Below are 25,008 nucleotides of genomic sequence, written 5' to 3'. Positions count from 1 at the left end.
GTACATACTCACCTCAACAGAATGGGATAGTTGAAAGGAAGCATAGACATTTATTGAATGTTGCTAGGGCGTTGTTATTTCAGAGTTGTTTACCTGTTAGGTTTTGGTCTGAATGTGTATTAACGGCTGCATATTTGATTAATAGGACTCCTTCTTCGGTGCTAGGTGGTAAGACTCCCTATGAGATGGTATATGGGTTTGAACTTTTTCTTAGTCAATTAAGAATGTTTGGATGTCTGTGTTTCTGTACTATATTAAATGAAAATGATAAGTTTAGTAGTAGAGCTGAAAAATGTATTTTTGTTGGTTATTCAAATGAAAAAAAAGGATACAAAGTTTATAGCTTGGATAATAAGACGACATATTTTTCTAGAGATGTAAAATTTTTTGAAAATGTGTTTCCCTTTAAAGATAAAGATCTTTTAAAACAGTTTGATGAAAATATTTTACCTGAAATAACCAACTTAAATTTTTTTGACATGTATGAGAACACAGACATACTTCATTCGGCTGCACCCGATGATGAAACAAATGATCAAAACAATAAAGGGTCGGGGACACATGGGTCTCAGAGGTCAGTATTTGGAGATATGGATACTATGGGAGAGGCTCAAAGTGAGCAGCCTAGTACGAATGATACCAATATTGATCAGCCTGAGCATGTAATGACTGACAGTGCTGAGAATCATACTTCTGAGGGTATACAAACTGATCAAGGAGAGGTTCAGGCTATACCTAGGAGATCAACTAGGAGTTCTACTTTACCTAGAAACCTTAGCGACTATATTATCGAAGGGAAGGTGAAGTATGGTTTAGAGAAGGTGGTTAATTACCCGAAGTTGTCACCACACTATAAGTGTTTTGTGGCTGTTCTTGATAAAACGTCTGAACCTAAAACTTTTAATGAGGCTTATAATGATCCTAATTGGGTATCAGCCATGAATGAGGAGATGGAAGCTCTTCAGAGGAATAATACCTGGGATCTAGTTGATTTGCCTGTTGGTAGAAGTGTTGTAGGTTGCAAGTGGATTTATAAGATTAAGTATAAATCCACTAGGAAGATAGAAAGGTTTAAGGCCAGGCTTGTAGCTAAGGGTTATAGTCAAAAGCAAGCTGTTGACTTTGATGAAACCTTTTCTCCTGTAGTAAAACTTGTAACGGTTAGATGTGTTATATCTATTGCTGTTCAAAATGATTGGAAGTTGTTTCAGTTAGATGTTAATAATGCTTTCTTATATGGCAACTTGAATGAGGATGTGTATATGTCTTTACCTGATGGGTATTTCTCTAAAGACGAGAAACGTGTTTGTAAATTGAAAAAATCATTGTATGGTTTAAAACAGGCTCCAAGAATGTGGAATGCAAAACTGGTTGATGTGTTATGTGACTTAGGATTTAGTCAAAGTAAATGTGACCATTCCTTGTTTTATAAAATCAACAAAGATGTTACTTTATATTTACTTGTCTATGTTGATGACATAGTGATCACTGGTAATTCTGTTTTAGAAATTGAATCCATAAAAGAACACCTTAGATCTAAATTTTTAATAAAAGATCTAGGAGAGTTAAAGTATTTTCTTGGGATAGAAGTCATCAGGTCCAAAACAGGTGTGTGTTTGTCCCAACGAAAATACTATTTGGAGTTGCTAACAGAGTATGGTATGAGTGGGTGCAAACCTGTTAGTAACCCAATAGAACAGAACCAAGTAGTTACATCTTTGTGTAAAGTAAATGCTGATATAGTTGATAATGTTACTGGATATCAACAACTAGTTGGCAAGTTAATCTATCTTGCTCACACTAGGCCGGATATATCATACACAGTGCATTACTTGAGTCAGTATATGCATAATCCTACTAATGGTCATCTTAAAATTGCTTTCCGTCTGCTAAGATACTTAAAAAATGCTCCTGGTAAAGGGGTGTTATTAAGTAAAGGGTCAGAGTTGTCTCTTACTGCTTATGCAGACTCAGATTGGGCTAAGTGTCTTCATACTAGAAAGTCGATAACTGACTTTTGTGTTTTTTTGGGAAACTCTTTAGTGTCATGGAAGAGCAAAAAACAATCTACTGTGTCGAGATCTTCAGCAGAAGCTGAATATCGATCGATGTGTGCAGCTGCGTGTGAAGTAATTTGGTTAAAAAATGTGTTGCAAGAGTTGGGTATTGTTGTGAATATACCGATAAAGTTGTTTTGCGATAATACTGCTGCTCTATCTATTGCAGCAAATCCTGTCTTTCACGACAGGACTAAACATTTCGAAATAGACTTGTTTTTCTTAAGAGATTTAATCTCTAAAGGAATTGTTAAACCAGTTGGCATTGGTTCGAAAGATCAGCTGGCAGATTTAATGACCAAGGGGTTGTTAATTGGTCAACATGTTGATTTATGTTCAAAAATACACATGTATGATGTGTTTGGGTATTAAACTGCGGGGGGGGGGGGGGTGTTAAAATAGTACATTTCTTCAGTTTAATATCATATAAGTGTTACATATTACTTGTTGGTTATTTTTGTTTTTGTTACATGTTACTGGTCGCTTACTGGACTTACTACGCTTACTGGATGCTGCTGCTGGACTAGGCCATTTGGACTGTTGGTGCTGTTTGGGCCTATTCGAGATATTGGTGCTGTTTGGGCCTATTCAAGATTGCTGCGAGACTTATGACATATATAAAAGAGTTGTCACCTAACTTTAGTGATTATTGGAAAGATATTTTAGTTACAGAAGTTTCTCGTTTTCTCTCTCTAAAGCAGCGCTTAGGGTTTTGATCATTTTGATCACTGATTTGTCTCGTATTAGTGGTCGTGTTGTGAGATCCTGTGAAGATTGATGATTATTGTGTTGATAATCATCGGTAGTTGAGAGTTGAGAGCTTGTAATCGCTGTATTTCCTTTCGATCTGTTCTTTGTTTTTCACTTGTAATCGTCGAATCAGTGAGTAATAAAATCTTGGGTTTGGGTTCTTGTCGATTACAGTTTGATACCAGTGTTTTTACATAACATGTTTTTATTTACGTATTTATTTATATTTATATTTGTGTATGATATACTCAGGATAATCCATCTGAAAAGGATATCAACCAAGGAACTCTAGTTGTTTTCAACTTGGATGCATCGATATCCATTGATGATCTTCTTCATAATTTGCAGTTTATGGGGAACTCAAAAGAGGTGTGTTTTCTCTTTTAAAGAAATTAATAGGGTTGAGAGCTCTAGGAATTCAATTCATTTTCGACTTTTTTGTTTGAAAAGTATATCAGGGAAACACCACACAAGAGACACCATAAGTTTGTTGAACTTTAGATGGGAGGGAAATTGCTGGAGAATGAATAAAACTTGAGCATAGCAGGCCTGGTGATGCTCGCAGAAAGTAGGTATTAACATTTCACAATGTTGTACCATAAGGTTCTGGATAAATTCCAATAGTCCATCCTCCTCACTTGATGTAATTCAAATAATCAATATTAATCAATTTAACATTGTTAGCAGCCCTCCAATATTAATCAATTCTGAATGGAGTTACGATTCCTTTGTATATAATATTGATTTCAAACAAAGCAATATACAAATGAGATCCATCCATGTTGCTATTATCATTACCAAGCCGGTTCCTAAAAATACAACAAAAAAGCACACATGCTCTTATTACAATTATGGTTCTAAAAACAATGGTGTACTGCTAGTTATCTTCTCTTCAATGGTTCTTATCGCTAGTCAGCATTGGTAGTTAACCGATGGAGGATCTGGCAACAATCATCACCAGCGAGGAGTCGATGGGGTCGTGGGAGGGAGGGAATGAATGGTCGTAGGGTTTCTTTATGTTTGAGAGGGTATTTTTGTCATTTTGTTATAAATAGGAGAAATATGTAATTAAAGTTTTAGGTTGCGTAAATATGTAATTAGAGTTTAAAATAAGGGGATGTATGTAATAATCTCATGATTTTACAATGGATTTCATGACGTCAGATGTTTAAGGACCACGGGGCATACATGATATAAGTTGGGGGGGGGGGGGGCACATGGTCTTTGCCTTGCTGGTACCCTTTACTCGCTCAGGTCACACCGCCGCCAGTCCGACGAGTGGTGCCAGACGGGTAGGGTTAGGTCTAACTAGTTACCGCATGTTGTTGTTGGGTTTAAATATTATGACCCTTGAACACACTCTTTTGCACTTTATTTATTTATTTACCTATTTCCAAGCCTAGAAAATATATATTATATGAGCACTATATTTAGTTTGAAATATGGTAAAAAAAAACAGTAAAAAAGTAGTAAATAACTTGTTTCGGATGTAGATATATGAATGTTTTTTTTTTGTTATTAATGTTGGAAATGTGGAAAATTGAATACATGTTTTAGTTTTAATTTATGCATGAAATGGATTTTTATTTGAATTTTTTTATGAATTCGGATATCCGTTTAAATATCCGAATCTATATCCAAAATTTCGAGTATCCCTGGATATCCGAAACATCGGATACGAATTAGGATATTAATAATCACTTTTCGAACTAAAAGTGGGTTATTCTGACAGATCTGAAACAAACTAAAATTAGGAACGGATCAGGTTAGGATATCACTTACGATTGAGAGGGTTTAAATGGGTAGTCACTTATAATTACAATTGAGAAAAAGTTATTGATTCAACATGGGTTGTCACTTAAGGAGGGCGGGGGTCATTTAACTACCCTAAGATTTTGCCAAATGTCTAATTTTTTTTTCTCCCAGAGAACTAATTGGATTGTTGCGAGCGAAAAGAATAGGGCACACTTTAGAAGAAGCGATCTATTACCAAGCCGTCTTATTGGGAATAACAAGAGCATCCATGAATACTCAAAGTTTCATATCCGAAGCCAGTTTTCAAGAAACAGCTCGAGTTTTAGCAAAAGCAGCTCTCGTTGGGCATATCGATTGGTTGAAAGGCCTAAAAGAAAACATTGTTCTGGGCGGATGATACCTATTGGTAGCGGCGTCAAAACACCTTCAAGCGAACCTAACAACATTGCCTTTGAACTAAAAAAAAGAATCTATTAAAGGGGAAATGAAAGATATTTTGTTCTACCATAGAAAATTATTTGATTCTTGCCTTTCATAGAATTTCCATGAAACACAAGAACAATCATTTTTTTGGATTTTTATGCAAAACAACCTCATTTTTACCATCGACTACCGTGAAATACCATAATCACTGACACCACTTCTTTCAAGTACCCTAAATCATTTATCTCTTTTTAACGAAAAATAGATTATAAATTAAAAACACAAGCCACCACATTCTCATCATCTTTCAATGACTAGTAGTAACCTCAAACTATACCCACAAGCACTACCCTAGGGTACCGGCAGCAGTGTTATAGCGAATGAAATAATACCGGAATGGGGGTACCAAGGGTGCCCCTTCCACCATACCCATAAGGTAAGTTGCTTAAACACCTCATACTTGACGGAATTCCGTAAGTTACATTTCGTGAAGGTGCATGAAAGACGATGAAGGACGGTGTCGATGATTGTGGTCCATGATTACGTTTGTCAAATTTGTAGGTGAATTGTACCAACAACCGTGGTCACCAGTTGGACTACTAACCACGATTAAGGTAGGGGTGAGCAAGTTTAGGTCCGGACCGAAAATAACCAAGAACCGAACCGAAAATATACCCAACCCGACCCGAACCCAAGTACCTAAGTATTTAGATCAGTTTCAATTTTTCATATAAAATCGGGTCGGGTCGGTTCTCGGTTCTTTTCATGGTGAAACCCGACTTGGACCTATGGACCGGACTAAAGTGCTACTTAAAAAATACTAGGCCGTAGCCTAGTAGAGATTGGGGCTTGAATCCCTAAAATATATAACATACAACGGCTGCATGATGCTCCCACAGATACATTCATATAGAGAAAGAAACCATCTACATTGAATTTGTTGTCAACTTCTTGGCTGCTATGGTGAATTACTCAATACTTTTTGAATTCTTGGATGTTGAAGTTAGGAATTTTTTGTTAGAAGGTTTTATCTACGTTTGGTAGTGCAATTCATCAAAAACAAGAACCTTTGGTAATATGTTTCGTCAAATTTTTCGCTCGGACACTTTATCGAACACTTGGTGTGCAAAGAGATTAATCATGGATAATAAACATTAGATTGAAGCATAAACACCCCATCAAATTTGAAATACTTGCAAATTCGTATCCATTATTACAGAACTACTTAATATACAACAAACATATTACACTTGCGTGGTCAAATTAGGCATGGCTATCAATAACATTTGAATGAAAATTAACAAAGAAATAACTCACCACCGTTAATGGATTGAATAGAAACATAGATTGAAATGTATATAAGGCCGAAATCAAAGAGAATGTTGTGTTTCTTCATCCTCGGATGGTTTGTGAATGTACAATAGCCTTCCCAAGTTCGTAACAAAACATGCTCAAAAAATGAAATATGTCCGGTCGGTTCCTATACTTAGTACCCGACAAACCCGATTAAATAACAACCCAGAACCGACCCTATATTTAGGGTAGTGAATCGGTTATGTATTTTATGTTTGATCGGTTCTCGGGTAGGGTCAGGTTTTGTCTTTTGCTCACCCCTAGATTAAGGTTCATATCCGACCATTATTTTAGGGTCTTGATAATTTCACATTCGGATAAGAGATATACGATGAATAGATTCACCGAAAAATTAGGGGAAGGGAGACATGAGGCATAGGTCACCTGAAAATACGAGGAGAAAGACAAGACGGATGGAGAAGCAGAGATAAACCATTGTGTTGTTTATATCGTTTTCTTCTTTTGTAATTTTCTAACTTATTGTTTGTATCATTTTCTTCTTTTGTTATTTCCTAGCATATAAAATATCAAAGTATTTATCAATGGGTGTACCTATTGGCACACCAATGCGCCTATTGGTACACCAAACCCTAGTAAAATCAGGGTTTACCTACGCAGCGTATAGGGTGCTGCGTAGGTAAACCATGGATCTCAGTGCTTAATCACCAATCATTGCACAAAAAAAAAGGTTTATATACACTGCGTATAGCTCTCTACGCAGCATATATAAACCATCTGAAAATTTGGGGTCATTTTGGTAGGTTTGAAGCATCAGATTTTTACAAGGTTTATATACGTTGCGTATAGAGCTATTCGCAACGTATATAACCTTTCAGAATTTTGCTTCATCATTCGGCCTATTTGTGGTATAAATTCTCTCGCCCGGTTACAACGTTAACTCACTTAAAATATATAACGAGTTAAAATTATATAATGTTTTTTTATTATTTAATCGACGTCAACGTTAATTTATTTAGTCAATGTCATCGAAAAGCGTATAATGTTAAAATTTTGAAAAGCGTATATACGGTTCGAATACTATAACGTTAAAATATTATAGCTTAAATAAGTGGAATACCCGGGTACTGTTCTAATATGTTAAACCGTTTACAGCAAAAGTTTTATATGTACACCAAAAGTTTGATATATACAGCAAAAGTTGTGCATACATAACAAAATGATAAAATACTATGGTTGCTGCTGCTCTTACTGCTGCTGCTGATGCTGATCCCATTCCGCATCCGTAATTAAGGGTCGTGGAGGTAACCCAGATCGCTATTTATGCTCCTGCAGCTCCGCAACCACCCACTCTAACAGATAGTTGTTCCTGTCAACGTCGCGACGTAGCCACTGATATGATAGGTCAGGACCGGGCCAAACATGTCGTGGGAACTGAGGCGCCCCGGGTGGTCCACGCGGCTGTGGTCGCGGAATGACGACGGCCGGCTCATGCGCCTCCGGCACCTCCGGATCGCGCGGGGGAAATACCGGATCGAACTGTGCCTGCAGCTGTGTAAGCTGGTATTGCCCGCCGTCCTGATTCTTAAACCGCTTCCCGCATGGGAATGATTTGGTAACGTGCATTTTGGATAATGTGTTCATCCCCATCCGCTTCGGCTGTTTCGCCGGTCCTACACGGTCGCGGTCATTCTCCGGGTGATAGCCCAACGAAAGGGCTATCCTAGTCACGTAGGCACTGCCGTATAACAGTCCGCGCTTCTGTCGATGATGCACGGAGGCAAAGTACTCTGCCAAGGTGTGCAAATAGTTAGAGCCTTATCAATATGTAAACCCCTAGGTTTCTTGTAATTTTATTTTTTTATTAAACATGTATTATTATAAAAAAAAAAAAAAAAAATTATTTCAACCATAACTTATTTTGTAGAACCCATTCAAGAACCAAATTGGCCTTTTCAAAATACTTTGCTCAGGCCCAAACCCGAATTTATCCAAACATATCCTCTCCTGTTATTTGAAGATTACTCACGTGCGTATACCTGATCCCGATTTATTAATGTTTTGAGTGCTGTGTGATTGTAGCCCTAATAATCCTGCTCAACCACCTCCATGCCCAGTGGTTTTCGCTCTGCAGTTACAGGCTACCAAATTGATGTTTTGAATATGCTTCATTCCTGACTTGCAGATCGTGAGTCAACCTTCCTTTCATTCACCTCAATTGCTTTTGTATAACCACCGGTTAAGTGATTTAGATCTGAAAAATCATTCAAATTTGAAAGATATCTTATTAGTTCAGTCTGCATTTCAGTTGGGTTTTTTTTTTTTTTTTGGTTTTTTATCCGGTTCAGGTGTGCTGCACTCAAAGCGCCTAGGCACGTACCTGATGCGCTTTTAACTTGGTTTTTAAAAAGTGAGAAGTGCGCCGAGGTGACAGTCTAAAGCAAAAGAGCACCGCTTTTCGTACGTGACATGTTGCTTAAATATATAGATATATATATAGGCCAGTTAACGTACAATATTCCTTAATGTACGAGCGTATGCTGTGAAATTACGCACATTGTGAAACTCAAAACCCTAATAACGTATGTTGAAATAAACTCGGAACCCTACTTCACAAACTCGGAACCTACTTCATAAACTCGGAATCTCTTTAGCAAACTCGGAATCTACTTCACAAACTCGGAACCTTCATTCATTCACAAACTCGGAATCTTCATCCTTTCAACATGCATAATTATGTTTCAACATGCGTAATTTCCATAGCGTACGCTCGTACGTTAAGCAATATTGTATTTTACACTCACTATATATATATAGGCAAAAGATCAAATACAAATAATCTTAACATACTAAACATACAAATTGAAGGAAAACCCAAAAAGACAAGGTGGCATTTTTGTAATTACCACCAACTATCAAAGTTACAACCAAAAATACCTAAAAAAACACAATTTTTTTTTAACATTTTTTATTAAAAAATCGCTACATTTCGTTAGCAAAAAAAAAAAAAAAATTTTTTTGCTGCTACTAAAAGTAGCGATTTTTTAATAAAAAATGTTAAAAAAATAAAATAAAATAATTTGTGTGTTTTTTTTATTTTTTTAGATTTTTTAGGTTTTTTGGGGAGTTTAGTTTTTAGCATTTTAGCTTGGGGGGGGGGGGTTAGGTTTTTTTTAGGTTTTTGGGGGTGGGGGGGGGGGGGGGGTTAGGTTTTTTTTTAGGTTTTTGGGGGGTGGGGGGGGGGTTAGGTTTTTTTAGGTTTTTAGGGGGTGGGGGGGGGGTAGGTTTTTTTAGGTTTTTGGGGGGTGGGGGGGTGGGGGTTTAGGTTTTTTTGGGGGTGGGGGGAGTGGTTAGGTTTTTTTAGGTATATTTGTAGAGTAACTTTGATAGTTATTGATAATTACAAAAATGCCACCTTGTCTTTTTGAATTTTCCTTCAATTTGTATGTTTAGTATGTTAAGATTATTTGTACAAGAATTTTACCCTATATATATATTATATTTCTCTTATGTTGTAGATTTCCTTACCGAAAATTTAGCTATAAGTTATCTGCATGTACAACCTAAAAAGCCTGATATACCTTCAGAAATGGGAAAATGGGAACATTATATCCCTTCAGAAACAACATATAAAAAAATTGGAGACCCTTGTGAAGGGAAGTTTGCACATTTTGCAAATATATGCCTGTGTGTCTTGAACTTGTTCTCCCCAGAAAAGAGAACCATTTAACAACAGTAATCTTACTAGTTATTCCTTGCCTGCCCTTAGAAACAGCATAAATAAGATGATATGACAAAAAACCGATATGTGAGGACTACGAGTCAACTACACGGATCAAATAAACGATTAAAGATATCAAGTCTGAGATAGTCATAACATAGAGCACTCGTTTATCATCTGCTAGGAATTACATTGTTCAAAACAGTGGTGCCCTATACGGAAACCCTTTTCGTCGATTATTCCTGCAAGGTGTTAAGGTAGGTTCTTCACTTGCATTATGTAACACATTGTCATCAACTGCAGACCCTTCTTTGTTTTCACTTGTTATTGCAAAAATCTGTCAAATTTTAATACATATATTATAAATAAAAGATTTATAATGTTTATGTACAAAAAATCAACTTAGTTGACTTTTGACCCGTTTGTGATAAAACATAACCTAAACCGAAGATAGGCAGACTAGAATACCTTGCACTGGATGCTGCAGTAAGACGCGTCTAATAAATTCTGGTTGCAAATATTGCACCTACGATCCTTATTGTTTTGTTGTTGCTGATTATCCTTCCTGCTCTTCAAGAACAACACCTTGTTCTTGTTTGTTTGATAACCCTGCGCCTCATCCTTTGTTAACCTTTGCACATACATGATATGATACTCGAAAATATAATAAACTTCATCAAGTTGTTACTTTACTAACCTGAATGCCTGAACAATCAAAGTACTTCTGGAAATCTGGTCGGTTTATCACCTCGTGTAATAGATACCTACGAATCTTCATAATTCATCACCGTTAGAATATGTGGCACCATTCATCCAAATATAATCTACTTTGATTTAGATGATCAAGGTGACAAAATGGGCTGGTCAGTTTCAGGTTCATAATGTTATGGTCAAACAAGCACTTTTTTTTTTTTTTTGTAAAAGGTAATTACCTGTTAGGGTTGTTTAACGGGTGAGCTAAATAGAATCAACTCTAGCTCGATATCATACCGACAAGAGCTGAGCTCACTCCTAATCATCAACTCGGGATGAAAGTTGAGCCTTCGTTTGGTTTGCATTCAACACGTGTCTCAAATAACAAGTTAACAACAATATCAAATTATTGAAAAAAAAATCTAGGTTGTATAATTTATTTGAGCAAGCCAACAAACTGAATGTTTATACCAGCCAAATCATCTTGAATTGGATTAGAGCAAAGTTTTACCGAAGTAGTTATGAACCGCGAGTTTTGTGTGTGTGGATCAAACAAAAATGAACTTAATCATACCCAAGAATATATAGTGTTCATGTTTAAGAGATCATAAAATACCTTGATGTGCTCATGTCCTTCAATCCTGAACAAAATTGACTCGTGTCTCATTAAGTTGACACATTTTTATTTTTATTTTTTGTTAAATTTTAATCATTTTGTATGCTTTTTATACAAGTCTCAAATTATAAGTTAACAATCCAAGTTTTACCAAACAAGTAATGAACCACAAGTTATTCATGTGTGAATCATACAAACATGAACTTGATCATACATAATAATATATGTTTATGTTTAAGAGATCACATAATACCTTGACGTGCTCATGCCCTTGATGATCCGAACAAGATTGACTACAAAACGATCCGACACAATCGATACAAAACCTATCCAATTTATGGTCCTTGGTGTTCAAGTGAATCTTGCAATCTTGAAATTGCATAATATCAATCATAACTCTAACCCATTGTGGCACTCCAACACGTGTTTTCTGCATTAAAATTCTCACATCAAAAACCAAACTTAAATAGCAAAAAAAATATATATTAGAACATAAAGTGTATATGTATATATATTACTTGTGTATGAGAGATGCGTTTGTTGCCATTGCCACCGGTGGTGATGGTGGTGGCGGTGGTTGTTGTGGTGGTGGTGCTGGTGGTGGTAGTGATGGTGACGGCATCACCCATAGTGATTAGTTTAGTTTATCTAGTTGTGGGTTTGAATTTTTTTAACCTAGTTAAATTCGTGGATATTTAGATGGTTTGTTTATGGTGGTAGTATGGCGGGAGACGAGTTTTTAGGGGTTTTTTCTTTTTCCAGGGAAATTTATTATGGAAACTAGATAAATTTGAAATCTAGATAACTTTTAAGATGATTTTTTGTTATTATTGATTGATTGAGTTTGACTTATTTATTTAGGCTAATTTTAAATATGATGATTTAACATTTTTTTTTCCCAACGCATTGCATTTACTACAGGGATATATTTTTAATAGAGAAAATGAAGTATATAAGTAAAATATATTTTTATCCTAAACTAGAATATTGTTGAATGAATAGCTTAATTAGTTAATATACTAAATAAAGATACGTTCTTTTAAAACCAACAATATTTTGAGAATCCTCAATCACTTAAGCATGAATTTTAAATTTTCTTTTTTGTGGGTTTAGGTTTTTGGTGGTGGTGGTGGTGGGGGGTTAGGTTTTTTTGTGAAATATAGTTTTTTTTTTTTTTTTTTTTTTTTGCGGGGGGGGGGGGGGGGGGGGGGGCGGAGGGGGGGGGGGTTTAGGTTTTGGGTGATGACGTAGTAGGTTTAGGTTTTAGCTTATTGGACACTTGTCACTCTATAAATTCTTCTTACACTTCTTACAATTAGGAGTTTTTGTAGAACTAGTTGAAATGTCCGCGCATTGTGGCGGGTGTCCCAATTTATATCGTATTCAGTTATGATGTCTATTACAAATGATGACGTTAAAACATAAACATTTTAAAGTATATTTTTAATGCATACGTCATCCTTCCTCGTTAAAAAGTTAATATATAACTCTAATCCAATAAAAATAGTTTAGACCCTTTTATACAGAAAAAAAGGATTACACCCTTTACTCCCACTAAAAACTTAATTTATCATATAATACCACATTAATTTATCATATAATATCATATTCATGGAATAAAAACTCACAATATCAAACATATTAATTTTTAGATTTATGATATATCTTTCTAGATGTCCCGTTAAAATGAAAATTTGCTTTAAAAAAAGTGTCAATTTGGTACGGGTCAGATTAAGTGAGGCATGGTTGATATGATATAATAGCATGCTGTTTAAATGAATAAGATTCTTATACCTGACTTTGAATTTTATCACACATAGCAATGAAGTGTTTAGGACCAACAATACATCCAACTCTCCAACCAGTCATTGCAAAAGCCTAGGGAAATGCAGATTAAGTGAGCCATGGCTAATATAATTACATCAACACACCTAATCAAATAAAAAAATGTCACGAGTGACATTGACATTATAAATTGAAACCACCAGTTATATTATAGCAATTATATAACATTATAAATTACAAATGAGGAAAACACACTATTAATATGTCTTGCAGTATGCAAAATAACAATCAGATATTTGAAGGAGCCTTGAGGGTGTGAGGATAGGTTTTTTGATTCTGTCAGCAGTGGTTTGTAAGTCGGAGAGGGATGCCGCATATGAGATCCGGATGCAGCTGTCATCCCCAAATGCATCTCCAGGCACAAGGGCAACCTGGTCATTTCAAAATTAATCAAAATCCAATTTTTTTTATTCAAGTATTCAAACCTATGTAACAATCTTTAATAGTTTATAAACCCAAACGGGTTCAACCTAAAACTGACCCGAACCCATTTAGAGTAAACCCAAACCCGCAAATTCCATGTTAGGTTTGTGTCGTGTTGTGTTGTGTTGTGTTGTGTTGTGTTGTGTTGTCAGGTGGTGTCAGAAGTTCACACCCCTAGTGTAACTGTATAAATACATGCGAGCCGATGTATACATTAAAACAAATAAAAAAAAATATAATCACCTTTCCGATAGCAGCAGTTGTGTTTCCAACAGCATCAAGTGCATCGGTCCGCTCATGGATGCGATGGCTCATGCCCGCCAACTCAGCAATGCCGCCAGCATTGTCACTGATCGGACCGTAAGCATGGATAGCTAGACCGGTGGCAATGGTGCTCGGCATTCCAAGAGCAGCAACCGCAATCCCGTACATGGGTGCAAGGCTAATGCTCACAAAAATGCTAATAGCTATTGCAAAAATTGGAATAATAACAGATTTGTATCCCTATGCAAGCCCGAAAATAACATTTGTTGCAGCTCCGGCTGTACATGAATCAGCAACGTCTTGCACCGGGCTGCGAAAAAAAACATATTATTAATTTAACATGTCTAACCCAACCAAATAGCATTAGCTTTGGCTCCGTTCGAACACAATAGACAACAAAACCCTTTTCTTTTGTTTAATTAACCCACTGTGTTCTTTCTCTTCCTTTTGGTGGGACACCCAACACCAAGATGGTGTTTCCATATTGAATCAAAACAACCCTTTTGCTTTCGGATTTCAATGGATATTTCTTTGAATCCGAACAACAAAACTAAATCAGACAATAATCTTATATTAATTCTAAAAAGCAATTTGAACAAGAACTAAAATGACCAAACTTTTCAAAATGAATTACGCCTGCGTTTATCTTACTTGAACCCAAAACGATTTAGTAACAATTTACTTATAATCTAAACCCGTATGGATATAGAATACGACAAAATTTAAAATTCAGAAACAATTGAAACTTAGAACTTGTGAATTCCTTCTTGATAGTGTGAAATGGTGTGTTATTCCATTGTTTAGATTCCGTTTGCAAACAAAATTCCCAAAGAGCGGAAACCATTCCTGCGTTTTTGTCTTCTGGTTGGTCTCCTAATTCCTCACCCCTATAGTGGTTAATCAAGTTACGAAAATGAATATCCACTATACAAACAGTAGTATATCCATCTTTCCTCCTTCAAACGACCAAAATATAATAATCAAACTTATCAGAGGTAAGAAAAGTGGACATATAATACATACCGCCATATTCGATAAAGTGGACATGTAATACATACCGCCATATTGTGATCAACGAATATAAAAACTGGAATCGATAAAGTGGACATATAATACATACCGCCATATCTCAACCATTGTTTGTCTTGCGGTCATTGTCAATGCTCGGACACGATCTTTCTGAAAGTGTGAGTCAAACAACACATTAGTACATGTACACAAGTTTTTACCTGTTGTCTGGGCCAAAACAAACAACTTACAGCTATGGAGTTTCTTTGTGCTAGTGTCTGCATACACAACTCCAACTGAAATCGTAAGAAACTGGAGAAAATGTTATCAATTTTTGCTTTCGCTTAGCGCCTTTTGATACCAAGTATATTAGCAATGAGCGATGATGATCTATTGACATTTTGGCACAATCTGTTTATGCAACCGCAAACCATCATGACACTAATTAGATTGACTTTTAGATTTTTGTCTTCCATTTGTGTTTGAATGTTGGTCTTTGCTGCTTTCGGGAACCGTACAAACTCCGATCTCCTCATGCTCGGATACTTTCGCCTTCTACCGGTTAAATTATTAACATATATAAATATTTACCCAATTTAGTTTTAAAAAACAAGAAAATATATGTAATATTCGCACGCTAACCTTGGTTTCATTTGTTTCACATGCTTCGGTTTTCCTTTTTCCCTGATATGAAACGGAATGTGTGTGAGCATAAAATGAGATTCCAAAACTTGAGCAAGTTGCACTTACCTCAGCTTATTTTTTACTACAAAACTCTTTATTTCCAATTGCCTGCCAAGATCAAGATTTGAAGCTGGATTAATGTTCAATTAGTCTACATTAATCAAAAAGTCGATGCCAATTTATCAAGAAACCTGGAACATTGTACACAAAAACTGTCAAGAAAGCTTTAACAAATGTCAACAAAAGCATGAAATTTTGACGATTTCACTCAAACCCCAGAAAGAATTTGGAAGGAAATAGTTGAGGGTTCGTATACAAATTAAACGAAAAACAAAGTTTTTTTAGATTAGGGTTACAGAGAACCTTGGTGTTACAGAGAACCTCGGTGTTTGACGATCGATCTACACCAAAATGGGACATGCACGACGGATCCAACTTGCCGGAGTTCTGCTAGAACCCTAGGTGCTACTGGTAACGTCGTCTGCTTCGGTTAGAATCCATCATCATGATCAACCTCTGGAATCAACTCTTCAGGAGACCTAGAAGCCAAACCATTTTCACGCTTGATTTTCTTCTTCGTTTTGCTTCCTTGATTTAAGAAATTTGAGAAGAATGCTCTGATGAATGTTGTACCAAAGAGACAAGAGAGGAAAATAAATGGTGTGCGTCAAAAGGAGACAACAATCAATTGTATTAATGTTCCGTCCGACCTTTGGCTTCCTCCGACTTATCATTGGCGTCTTAATGGCTTTCAGTTGCATTCAGTGGCTGTGGTGTGAATGAGTATCAGTCGAGGGAGAGAGGGGCAGGATGGGAAGAAAAAGTGATAAAATTGGGAATTACTACTTTGTACATATGAAATGTTTTATATAAAGCAAAATCTAATGTACAAGATGGTAATTTTATCATCTGTACAAATTTTGAAGCAAGATATACAAGAGTGTGCAAGCCAATTCAAGAGAGATATGGATTTATTTTTAAGACACCTTAAGGCTATAATTGAGATTTTGCAACAGGATTGAATGCTGCATTCATTGTCTATTATAGCCAGCTCTTCACTATCTTTCTTTATGGCTATAACTGCCATGGTGGTGATTAGAATGCGCTTCATTTCTCATCTTCCTACTCTCTCTATCTTATCAAATCCAAACTACGATGGTGTTGAATCCTGTTTAAGAAACAATTGATCTCCTGTTTGTATTTACTTTTGTTTTATTTAGTTGAATTGCTGACATGGGAGATGATTCCGGCATGTCATATCATGATTGAACCTAACACCATATCGGGTGAAGAAGACGACCGGTAAACCAAACCACGTGCACCCGTTTCTGTCGAGTTCGACTTACAGTCCAAACTTCAGGGTTAAAATCCGGTTCTATCACCCTCTGCCATTCATCCAGATCTTGTGGTGAACAACAGGGGTGTGAATAAAGTTTGTTCCTTTATTATTATTTGATTTTATTTGGGTCCGATCTGTCTGGTTTTCCTATTTGATTATTCATATTCTTCGTTAATCATGTTTTTGTGCATCAAAACGATGTCGTTTCCGTGTGTAATTTACTCCATTTGTTAACAATAATTTTTTCGAAGCTATCGATTTGTTGTTTTTTCTGTTTTATTATCTGCATTCTTCGTTATTCAGGTTATCATGCATCAAAACGATGCCGTTTTCGTGTTCATTTTGCTCAGTTTATTAATAATATTTTTTAAAAGATATTTCACATACTTTTGATTCGATTTGTTATTTTCCTATTTGATTATTCAAATTCTTCGATAATCAGGTTTTCGTGCATCAAAACGATGTCATTTTCATGTTCAATTCACTGAAATTGTTAATCATCATGTATGATTTGGAATCTGATATTTGAGCTGGATGATAGTTGCAATTTGATATTATATGATGTTTGTTTGTTGCATGTTTTTTAGGTTTTTGTTGAAAATGTTATGAAGGTTGAACTTATAGATCTATAAATCTGGATTTACGAAGGGACAGAGGAAATGTCGTCGAATAAAGGCGAGCATCAGACGGTCCCGTTATCGGTGTTGTTGAAGCGTGAATTGGCCAATGAGAAGGTTGGGCGGCCGGAGATTGTTAGCGGTCAGGCGAATCAGTCGAAGAAAGGGGAAGATTTCATGTTGATTAAGATCGAATGCCAACGCGTGTTGGGAGATGGTGTTACTACGTATTCTGTGTTTAGGGTATGATTTTTGGTGTTTTTTACAATTTGAATTTGGAATATGTTATTAATGAGTTTCATTTTGCAGGTACTTGATGGCCATAATAGGGCTGCAGCAGCTATATATACCAAAGAGAATCTTTTGAATAATGTTTTGAGTGTTATTCCTCCGGACCTGAACCGCGAAGAATGGATTGGGGCTTTGCCTAGGGCTTTTGTGGCCGGATTTGTGAAAACGGATAAGGATTTTCAAGAGAAAGGTACTGGATTCTGGTTAGATCACATGAATCAGTTTGATAAATACGGTGGTTCCTAATAGCTTGTTGTCGTGATTGCAGGTCAACTGTCGGGAACAACAGTCACCTTTGTAATTATTGAAGGATTCATAGTTACTGTGGCATCAGTTGGTGATTCCCGCTGCATACTTGAATCTGCAGATGGAAGCCTATATTATCTATCAGCAGATCACAGATTTGAGGACAATGAAGAAGAGTGAGTATTGAGTATATAGATGCAAGTTATAACGTTCTTCTGTGTATTTATTCCTTTATGATATGTTATTTTTTTAAAGATGTGTGATCTGTGTATTTATTCATTATTTTTTTTTATAATGAAACCGTTCGAGATTCGCTTTCTCCCGGACGTCCTTTGATCCTTAAAGAAGATAAACAGGTTTATATCTCATTTTAAAGTTTAAATCTTTGTATTGGAGATCTTTTTATAAAGATTTTGCAAATTTTATTTGGTTTCATAGGGGATCGTGGCAGCAGGGCTCACTCAGTATCGCGCGTATTCAACTGATGAGGTGATTTTTTCTAAAGTCAAGAAGACGTATTTTAGTTTCTTTATAATTCGGATGTGTGAATTTGTATGTTATAGGTCATGATGTTGCTTCAACAAGGAAACCGTAATTGGACTACAGAACCAACTCGAGCCAATGAAACATCGTCACGCTCCCATGCTATTCTTCTGGTTTGAGATCAAACAAAATTTATGCTCATCTTGAAAAGAGTAAACAACTTCATTAAATTTTGAGGAAACTGTACATTTACAAGTTTTTGACATTTGACTTTTGAGGTCATACGCAACTCATGTCCAATCTTAAAAAAAGAGTAACAACTTCTGTAAATACGAGGAAACTTTACATTTACAAGTTTTTTACTTTGACTTTTGAGGTCATACGAAACTCATGTGCAGTCATGAAAAGGGTAACAACTTCATTGAATTTTGAGGAAACCGTACATTTACAGGTTTTTTACTTTGACTTTGACTTTGAGGTCATACAAAATTCATGTTCCAACTTGAAAAAAATTAACACATTAAGTTTCAAACAAAATTAGTTTTGAACATCAATATCACAAACTACTACATGTCAGAAATCGCTCTCTAAGTCTAATCACTTCCGTTTCCGTTGGTTTGACCATAAAAAGTCAAACTGTACTATTGATCTTGTTAACCATAAACTTTTATATTGTATGAATCAGGTTATGGTTGAGTATAGAGTGAAAGACGAATGTAACATCATAAACAGAGTTGGAAAATTGTCGTTGATTGACTTAGCGGGCTCAGAGCGCGCCCACGCAACTGATCAAAGAACACTGAGATCACTTGAGGGCGCCAACATTAACCGATCGTTACTTGCTCTTAGTAGTTGCATTAACGCTCTTGTTGAAGGAAAGAAACATGTTCCTTATAGGAACGCAAAACTCACTCAACGGTTTAAAGATTCTATCGGCGGGCCTTGCTATACGGTTATGATCGCGGATATCACCCTTCATTGGGCCGATCGAGCTAAGGAGATCCGTACTAAGTCTTGTCAAAATGTTTCTAAATCATTCTTATTAGATGCTTGAGTTTTTTGTTATAGTTTTTTTATTTTTGTGTAGAGATCTCGGCACTAATCATATTGGAGACCATATACTGTCAAACCTTCCACTTACCATCAAGAGTTATGTTTATTGGTCCTTCATCACATCATGGTTGCAATACTTTCTATATGCAATTTTAAAAGTTAGAAATTATATGTGAAATGTAGAAAAAGGGGATAACATGGATACTGATCTTAATGAGTTAGAAACATGTAAAGTCAAGACCAATCTTTTTCATTTCAAGTTGATGCTTTACTCACTTATTTGTACAAGATTATTAGTCATGATATTACTAAGTCTTGTAAGTGATTCATAACCAACATAAAATGAAACGAACGAGAAACTAAGGAAAATTTTCGACACCGCCGTAAGGCGCGGGTTCCCCACTAGTAGTATTATAGATAACCCATCCTCCAAATCCTAAGTAAACCATCACTCCCATAACGATACATATTGAGACTTTAAACTTTTATTTGTTTAAATATTATTTTATACAATTTAAAATCAATATTACTAGAAAAAAAATTATTTTCATAAACTTTCAAAATATTTTCTGCATTTAAAACAGAATTAAATAAACTAGTTAACTTTTTAAATGTTGTAAAACACAACAGCCCAGCCCACGCTGCACAAGCAACCCAGTTTGGCCTGCGTCCTGATTATTCTTGATGTGCATGATACAAAAAAAAATACACTTGAGTCACTGACAAAACCAGCCCAGGCCTTGCCGCTTCGTTTTTAGATTTTATTCTAGGCCCTGTCGCACCCTTTTTGTTTTGGACCATCTGTGCGGGTGTGAATATCAGACACGATATAAACCTGACACAAAATTTGCAGAGCATGGTATAGTCTAAACACGTTTATCCACATACACATCTAGTTAAACAAGTTGTATCCATGTCAACCATTTTACCCCATTTATGTAAAATGTGTTTTATGCAATTACTTAAACTTTTTAGGTGATTTTTATGCCAAATTTTGAAAGTTTCTACATAACATGTAACACATAAGAAGGACGATTACAATAAAGTGTAAAAATAAACTGACATAGCTTTAACATGGTTGCTTCAAAAATAATAGAGTGCAAATTCAGAATTTTGTAAGTATTAATTTGATAAACAAAAATAAAACAAAAAGTCATGTTAAACATGTCATATTGTGAAAAAATTTTGGGTTCCACCTACCAACACGCTTACACGATCTGTTTAGCGGCTCAATCTAATATCATTATGTGCTGATGTGTTTAGATATAATAAGGTTAATATATAATGAGTAAAATGCACGGATAGTCCCTGTGGTTTTGCAAAATAACACTTATAGTCCCGAACTTTTGGAAATTACACCGGTGTTCCCTGTGGTTTGACAGCTTCTTACTCGGATAGTCCCTGGAGTGGATATCCGTTAGTTTTCTCTGTTAAATGGATGTAAAATGACAAAATTACCCTTCTTCTTCACTCTATAAAAACAAAACAGCCTCATCCACCCCAACCCCAACCCCACCCACCCCCCGCCTTTCTCTCTGTTCCCCCACCATTAACCACCACCCACCTCCCAAGATCTTATCCGTGATGACTCCACAGCAATCTGAACGGAAACCATCCGCCACTGGCTCAGTTGGGGTTTTTTCTTTTATCTGTTTTCCATTCATGCATTTTTGAAATTATTAAATTGACAAAGATTGTAGCTAATAATTGATGCTTTAACACCATCAATTTGATAACTTTAGAAACTTGCTTCAGTGTTGCTGTAACACCCCGTGTTTTCCCAAAGGTCAAAGTCAAAGTCAAGAGTTGACTGTTATTGGAATTAAAGATCAATAAAGATTAATTTTATTTTAGTTTCATTTTGATTTTCATATTATGTGGAGTAAGTGTTGTATAATCAAACTAATCGGCCGATAATCGAACTGTGAATCAACGACCGACTGTGAATGATAGGAAGTAACAATGCAATAAAGCTAGTCAATCAATAATCAAGCTAATCAAATCAATCATCGAACTCAAGTGTGGATAATTTTAATGCTTTTATACGTGTGTGTGTGCCTTACGTGTTACTTGTGCATGTTACTTTTATGTTAAAGAGTGTGGTGAATCAATCAAATCAATCGAGACTCGAAGGATAATCAAACACAATCGAAACCGACTTTGAAAATAGGTGGTAAGGATGCTTGTATGTTAGATATAGTAGTTGGGACTGAAAGTAATTTGAATAGAAACTCTATCCTACTCTACTCCTCAATCTATCGAAATCGAAATATCAAAAATCGTCGCGAAACACTCAAAACCAGGCAAGCCGATCGGACAGGGCAATCTGATCGAACAGGCTAGCCGATCGAACAGGCTGTTCGATCGGGCAGCCGCTCGATCAGGGATGCTGTTCGATCAGCTAACCCCTTTCCACTTTTGGAAGCCTATAAATAGGGCTGTCCTTGTCAAGCTTTCCACTTTTGGAAAAGCTCTGACCGACCAGCCTTCTATTCTCGCCATTTCTCAGATTTCTCTCAAACCTGTAAGTATTTCACTCCAGTCTTTGTACGTTTTTGATCCTTGATCGATTCTCCATCTTTCTATCTTTCAAAATCTGAATTCCAACCGTGAAATCACAAAGATCTAAGCATTCTTGGGTGATGTCATCATGGTGTTCTTGAAGAACACTAAGATTGACATCAATCCGACATGAATAGCTTGAATCTAACCGATTTCCACATAAACAACTTAAAATCTTCCAAAGATCTTAACATTTCACGGTGGAAAAGGATTGAAAGACGGGTTTTCACCAATCTTTCAACTCTTTTACACTCAAACCGGCGAAAACGAAGCTTGAACCGACCCATAAATCATTCTAAACAAACACATGGTTCAAGATTCGGACTTTACCCCGAGATTACCGATTACAAGTTAAACGTTAAACTTAGGTCCTTGAACGCTCCCTGACCGAGCTTGGGTGATTCCAGCCGAGTCAGTGAGTAAAGTAAAGGCTGAGGTTTTTGTGGTTCAACTTGTGGTCAAACTATCTTTAAAACATCAATAAAATAACGGGAAATAACCAAGTGCTAGGTGATGGACTAACCAGGTCAGGGGCTGGCCGAACGGTTAGGCTATTCGAACGAACAGCCCAACCGAACGACTACGCCAGCCGATCGACTAGGCTAATCGATCGACTAGCATCTGGGCCCACAAACTCATGAGGTGTAATATTGACAGGGTTCTGTTCGATCGATCGAGCCACTCGATTGTAAACATTACTCATCGAATCATGAGATACTACACTTCAACGCTAAACCTCTTCGAAACATTGGGATGTCACCCGATCGAGCATGCCACCCGATCGAGTGACAATTTACCAAGTGTGCAAAACTAACCGATCGGTTGGACCAACCGATCGAACGGACTGTTCGATCGGCCAACTTGAAAGGTAATGCTGCAAAAACTTCAAAAGTACAAACCATCATACACAAACACATCCTTCACATCAAAGGAAGAAACAATCCACTTGAAAGAACCAGCCGATCGAGCCAGCCGGCCGATCGAACGGGACGTTCGAACGGACTTTAACCCAATCGAACAGCCCACTCGATCGAACAGCCGTCCGATCGAATGGTCTATCCGATCCAGTTTCCACTGTTCACTTTTTCCGCATTACTCATTGTATTGTTATCGAACTATTCAGGCTAACCTATTCTCAGTGCTCCCTTCAACCCACAACCAACCACTGTGAGTATACTCGATCCCTTTTTGCTTTCAGCACTTTTGGGTGTTACATACGTAATCTATCAAATTCACAAACAACACAAACTATTTGAACGCTAACCTACTTGCATGTATTACTTGACTAAATGATTGCTGTTTATTATGTTTACACGTGGAGTGCTATCTGCCTGCTTTAGCAACGTAGTACTATAGTTTGGACTCAGCACCCGTTCACACGGGGGTTGCTAAGGACAATTACTTGCATGGATTACAGTGGTAATCATGTATTGCGAACTGTCTCGGACAGTCAACTCGAAGTCGTTGGTATCGATGGTCCCATGTTGATAATTTACATGCATCGTTTGCCCTTGTGTACGTGTTTGGTTATGCGTAAACTTTTCGAACTTTATATGCTATATCAAACTTGTGTACTCACCTTTACATTATATGTATTGACTTTTATTTTAACGTACGTGACAGGTGTTTAAGCTACTAGCGTGCTAGGGAAGCGAGGCAGTAATAAGCTTCTAGGAACCTGTGACCTTAGGACAGTGTCCACATACCTGCTCCAGGGCCATAGTTCTCTGTAGATCTTGTACTGGCACCTGTAGTCAGTAAGATCTACAGTTAGCCGTCTAGAAGTCTTAAAACAATATTTAATTCGGTCTGTAATAATTAAGAATCTGAGTTGTCGGAACAGTTCCCATATTGTTTAGTTGATTTCTATGATAACTTTTTATTATTTGGGACACGGTATGGGACGTGTTATATAACTGAATTGTATGATAGTTGTTGTGGAAACTTCTGAACAATCTGTTTCGCTCAGTGCCGCGCCCCGATGATTCCGCCATCGGTTGGGGTGTGACAGATTGGTATCAGAGCCATAACTATAGGGAATTAGGTTAGACACGATCTAGTCCGGATCGCTGTCTTAGAGACCTAGACTATAGCTAGGAACCAAGAGACCAAGTTTATGTGCTTATTTTATGATGTTTCCTTCTATTCTATCATTACATCCGAACTCCGAGCCAAATTTCGTAATTTGGACAGGATTAGGAGTGAAACCCGCGAATTCCTGCCTAAATTACAAATTTTGCCAATTATTTTGTGCGAATTTCTATCAACAAACGGGGGAGAATTATACCAAATCCGGGCTGAAACCCGTAATTTGATGAAAACTTTCCTAAAAACAAGGAAGAAATTGCTAAGCTAGGGGTGAAACCCTAACCTTGGCAGTTATTCCAACTTTATTTTATCTCGCCAAGGCAATTGACGGACTCCAACGACCTGAACTCACGAGTATGGCCTAGAATGCGCATGCATAATGCCCAAGAATCGAGGCAGAAACATGTCCCCTAGAGTCGAAAGTGACGACAAGTCAACTGTGAATAGTTAAATTGCCATGGTTAGTCAAAGTCTAGTAGCCGCAGACAATCCATTTTCCGATTTTGAGTGTTGCTTCGTTGATTTTATATGATTTACCTGTTTACGTGTTTTAAGATTCGTTGATTACTCCATTTGTTATCAATCTGCGTGACTTTTGTTGCTATCCTATCTCGATTCAAATCCCTGTTGATGTGATCTAAACGAAACCAGTGTGCTATGCTACGCTATACGACTAAGTTAGACGATACAATGTGATGCTATCCGATATGCAAAACGAACGACACTCGACTTGTGGTTATAGGTTTCTGTTTTCTGACAGCCTCTGAGATAAAAGTGCG

The 25,008-nt window shown here is 36.7% G+C and overlaps 1 protein-coding gene, 1 long non-coding RNA gene and 1 other non-coding gene across 11 annotated transcripts; 1 reads left to right on the top strand and 2 right to left on the bottom strand.

Moving 5' to 3' along the window:
* Nucleotides 1-10,073: 10,073 nt before the first annotated feature.
* Nucleotides 10,074-10,614, bottom strand: LOC110863951. The gene is made up of 2 exons (XR_002549493.2): nt 10,486-10,614; nt 10,074-10,354 (listed from the first exon to the last, which is right to left on the bottom strand). It is a non-coding gene; the product is annotated as an uncharacterized LOC110863951 (long non-coding RNA).
* A 2,652-nt stretch (nt 10,615-13,266) lies between these two features.
* LOC110865390 lies at nt 13,267-16,393 on the bottom strand. 5 transcript variants are annotated; one of them, XR_002550583.2, is made up of 7 exons: nt 15,914-16,393; nt 15,617-15,741; nt 15,509-15,550; nt 15,118-15,421; nt 14,979-15,037; nt 13,838-14,168; nt 13,267-13,542 (listed from the first exon to the last, which is right to left on the bottom strand). It is a non-coding gene; the product is annotated as an uncharacterized LOC110865390 (transcript). The 5 variants fall into 5 exon arrangements; XR_004874559.1 differs by having other exon boundaries at nt 15,932-16,393; XR_004874560.1 differs by having other exon boundaries at nt 15,617-15,658; nt 15,914-16,390.
* Nucleotides 16,394-16,624: 231 nt separating this feature from the next.
* On the top strand, nt 16,625-19,699 carry LOC110865389 (probable protein phosphatase 2C 12). 5 transcript variants are annotated; one of them, XM_035980856.1, is made up of 7 exons: nt 16,625-16,971; nt 17,544-17,749; nt 17,816-17,987; nt 18,066-18,399; nt 18,482-18,532; nt 18,607-18,738; nt 19,212-19,699. In XM_035980856.1, the coding sequence occupies exons 2-4, from the start codon at nt 17,549-17,551 to the stop codon at nt 18,221-18,223; spliced, it is 531 nt and encodes a 176-aa protein (XP_035836749.1). In that variant the 5' UTR covers nt 16,625-16,971; nt 17,544-17,548; the 3' UTR covers nt 18,224-18,399; nt 18,482-18,532; nt 18,607-18,738; nt 19,212-19,699. The 5 variants fall into 5 exon arrangements, with proteins under 5 accessions (XP_035836749.1, XP_035836748.1, XP_021970328.1 ...); XM_035980855.1 differs by having other exon boundaries at nt 16,626-16,852; nt 17,477-17,749; XM_022114636.2 differs by having other exon boundaries at nt 16,626-16,971; nt 17,477-17,749; nt 18,607-18,699.
* The last annotated feature ends 5,309 nt before the right edge of the window (nt 19,700-25,008 follow it).

This window comes from Helianthus annuus, chromosome 12 (genome assembly GCF_002127325.2).
Source record: "Helianthus annuus cultivar XRQ/B chromosome 12, HanXRQr2.0-SUNRISE, whole genome shotgun sequence".
Classification (NCBI taxonomy): domain Eukaryota; kingdom Viridiplantae; phylum Streptophyta; class Magnoliopsida; order Asterales; family Asteraceae; genus Helianthus; species Helianthus annuus.
This window is presented reverse-complemented; position numbering and strand designations above follow the sequence as displayed.

What these genes read in the sequence shown, in the direction of transcription:
- LOC110865389 (XM_035980856.1), top strand. Translation starts at nt 17,549, where the DNA reads ATGTCGTCGAATAAAGGCGAGCATCAGACGGTCCCGTTATCGGTGTTG. An exon ending in CTACGTATTCTGTGTTTAGG is followed by an intron (nt 17,750 to 17,815) that starts GTATGATTTTTG and finishes TTCATTTTGCAG; the next exon opens with GTACTTGATGGCCATAATAG. An exon ending in TAAGGATTTTCAAGAGAAAG is followed by an intron (nt 17,988 to 18,065) that starts GTACTGGATTCT and finishes TCGTGATTGCAG; the next exon opens with GTCAACTGTCGGGAACAACA.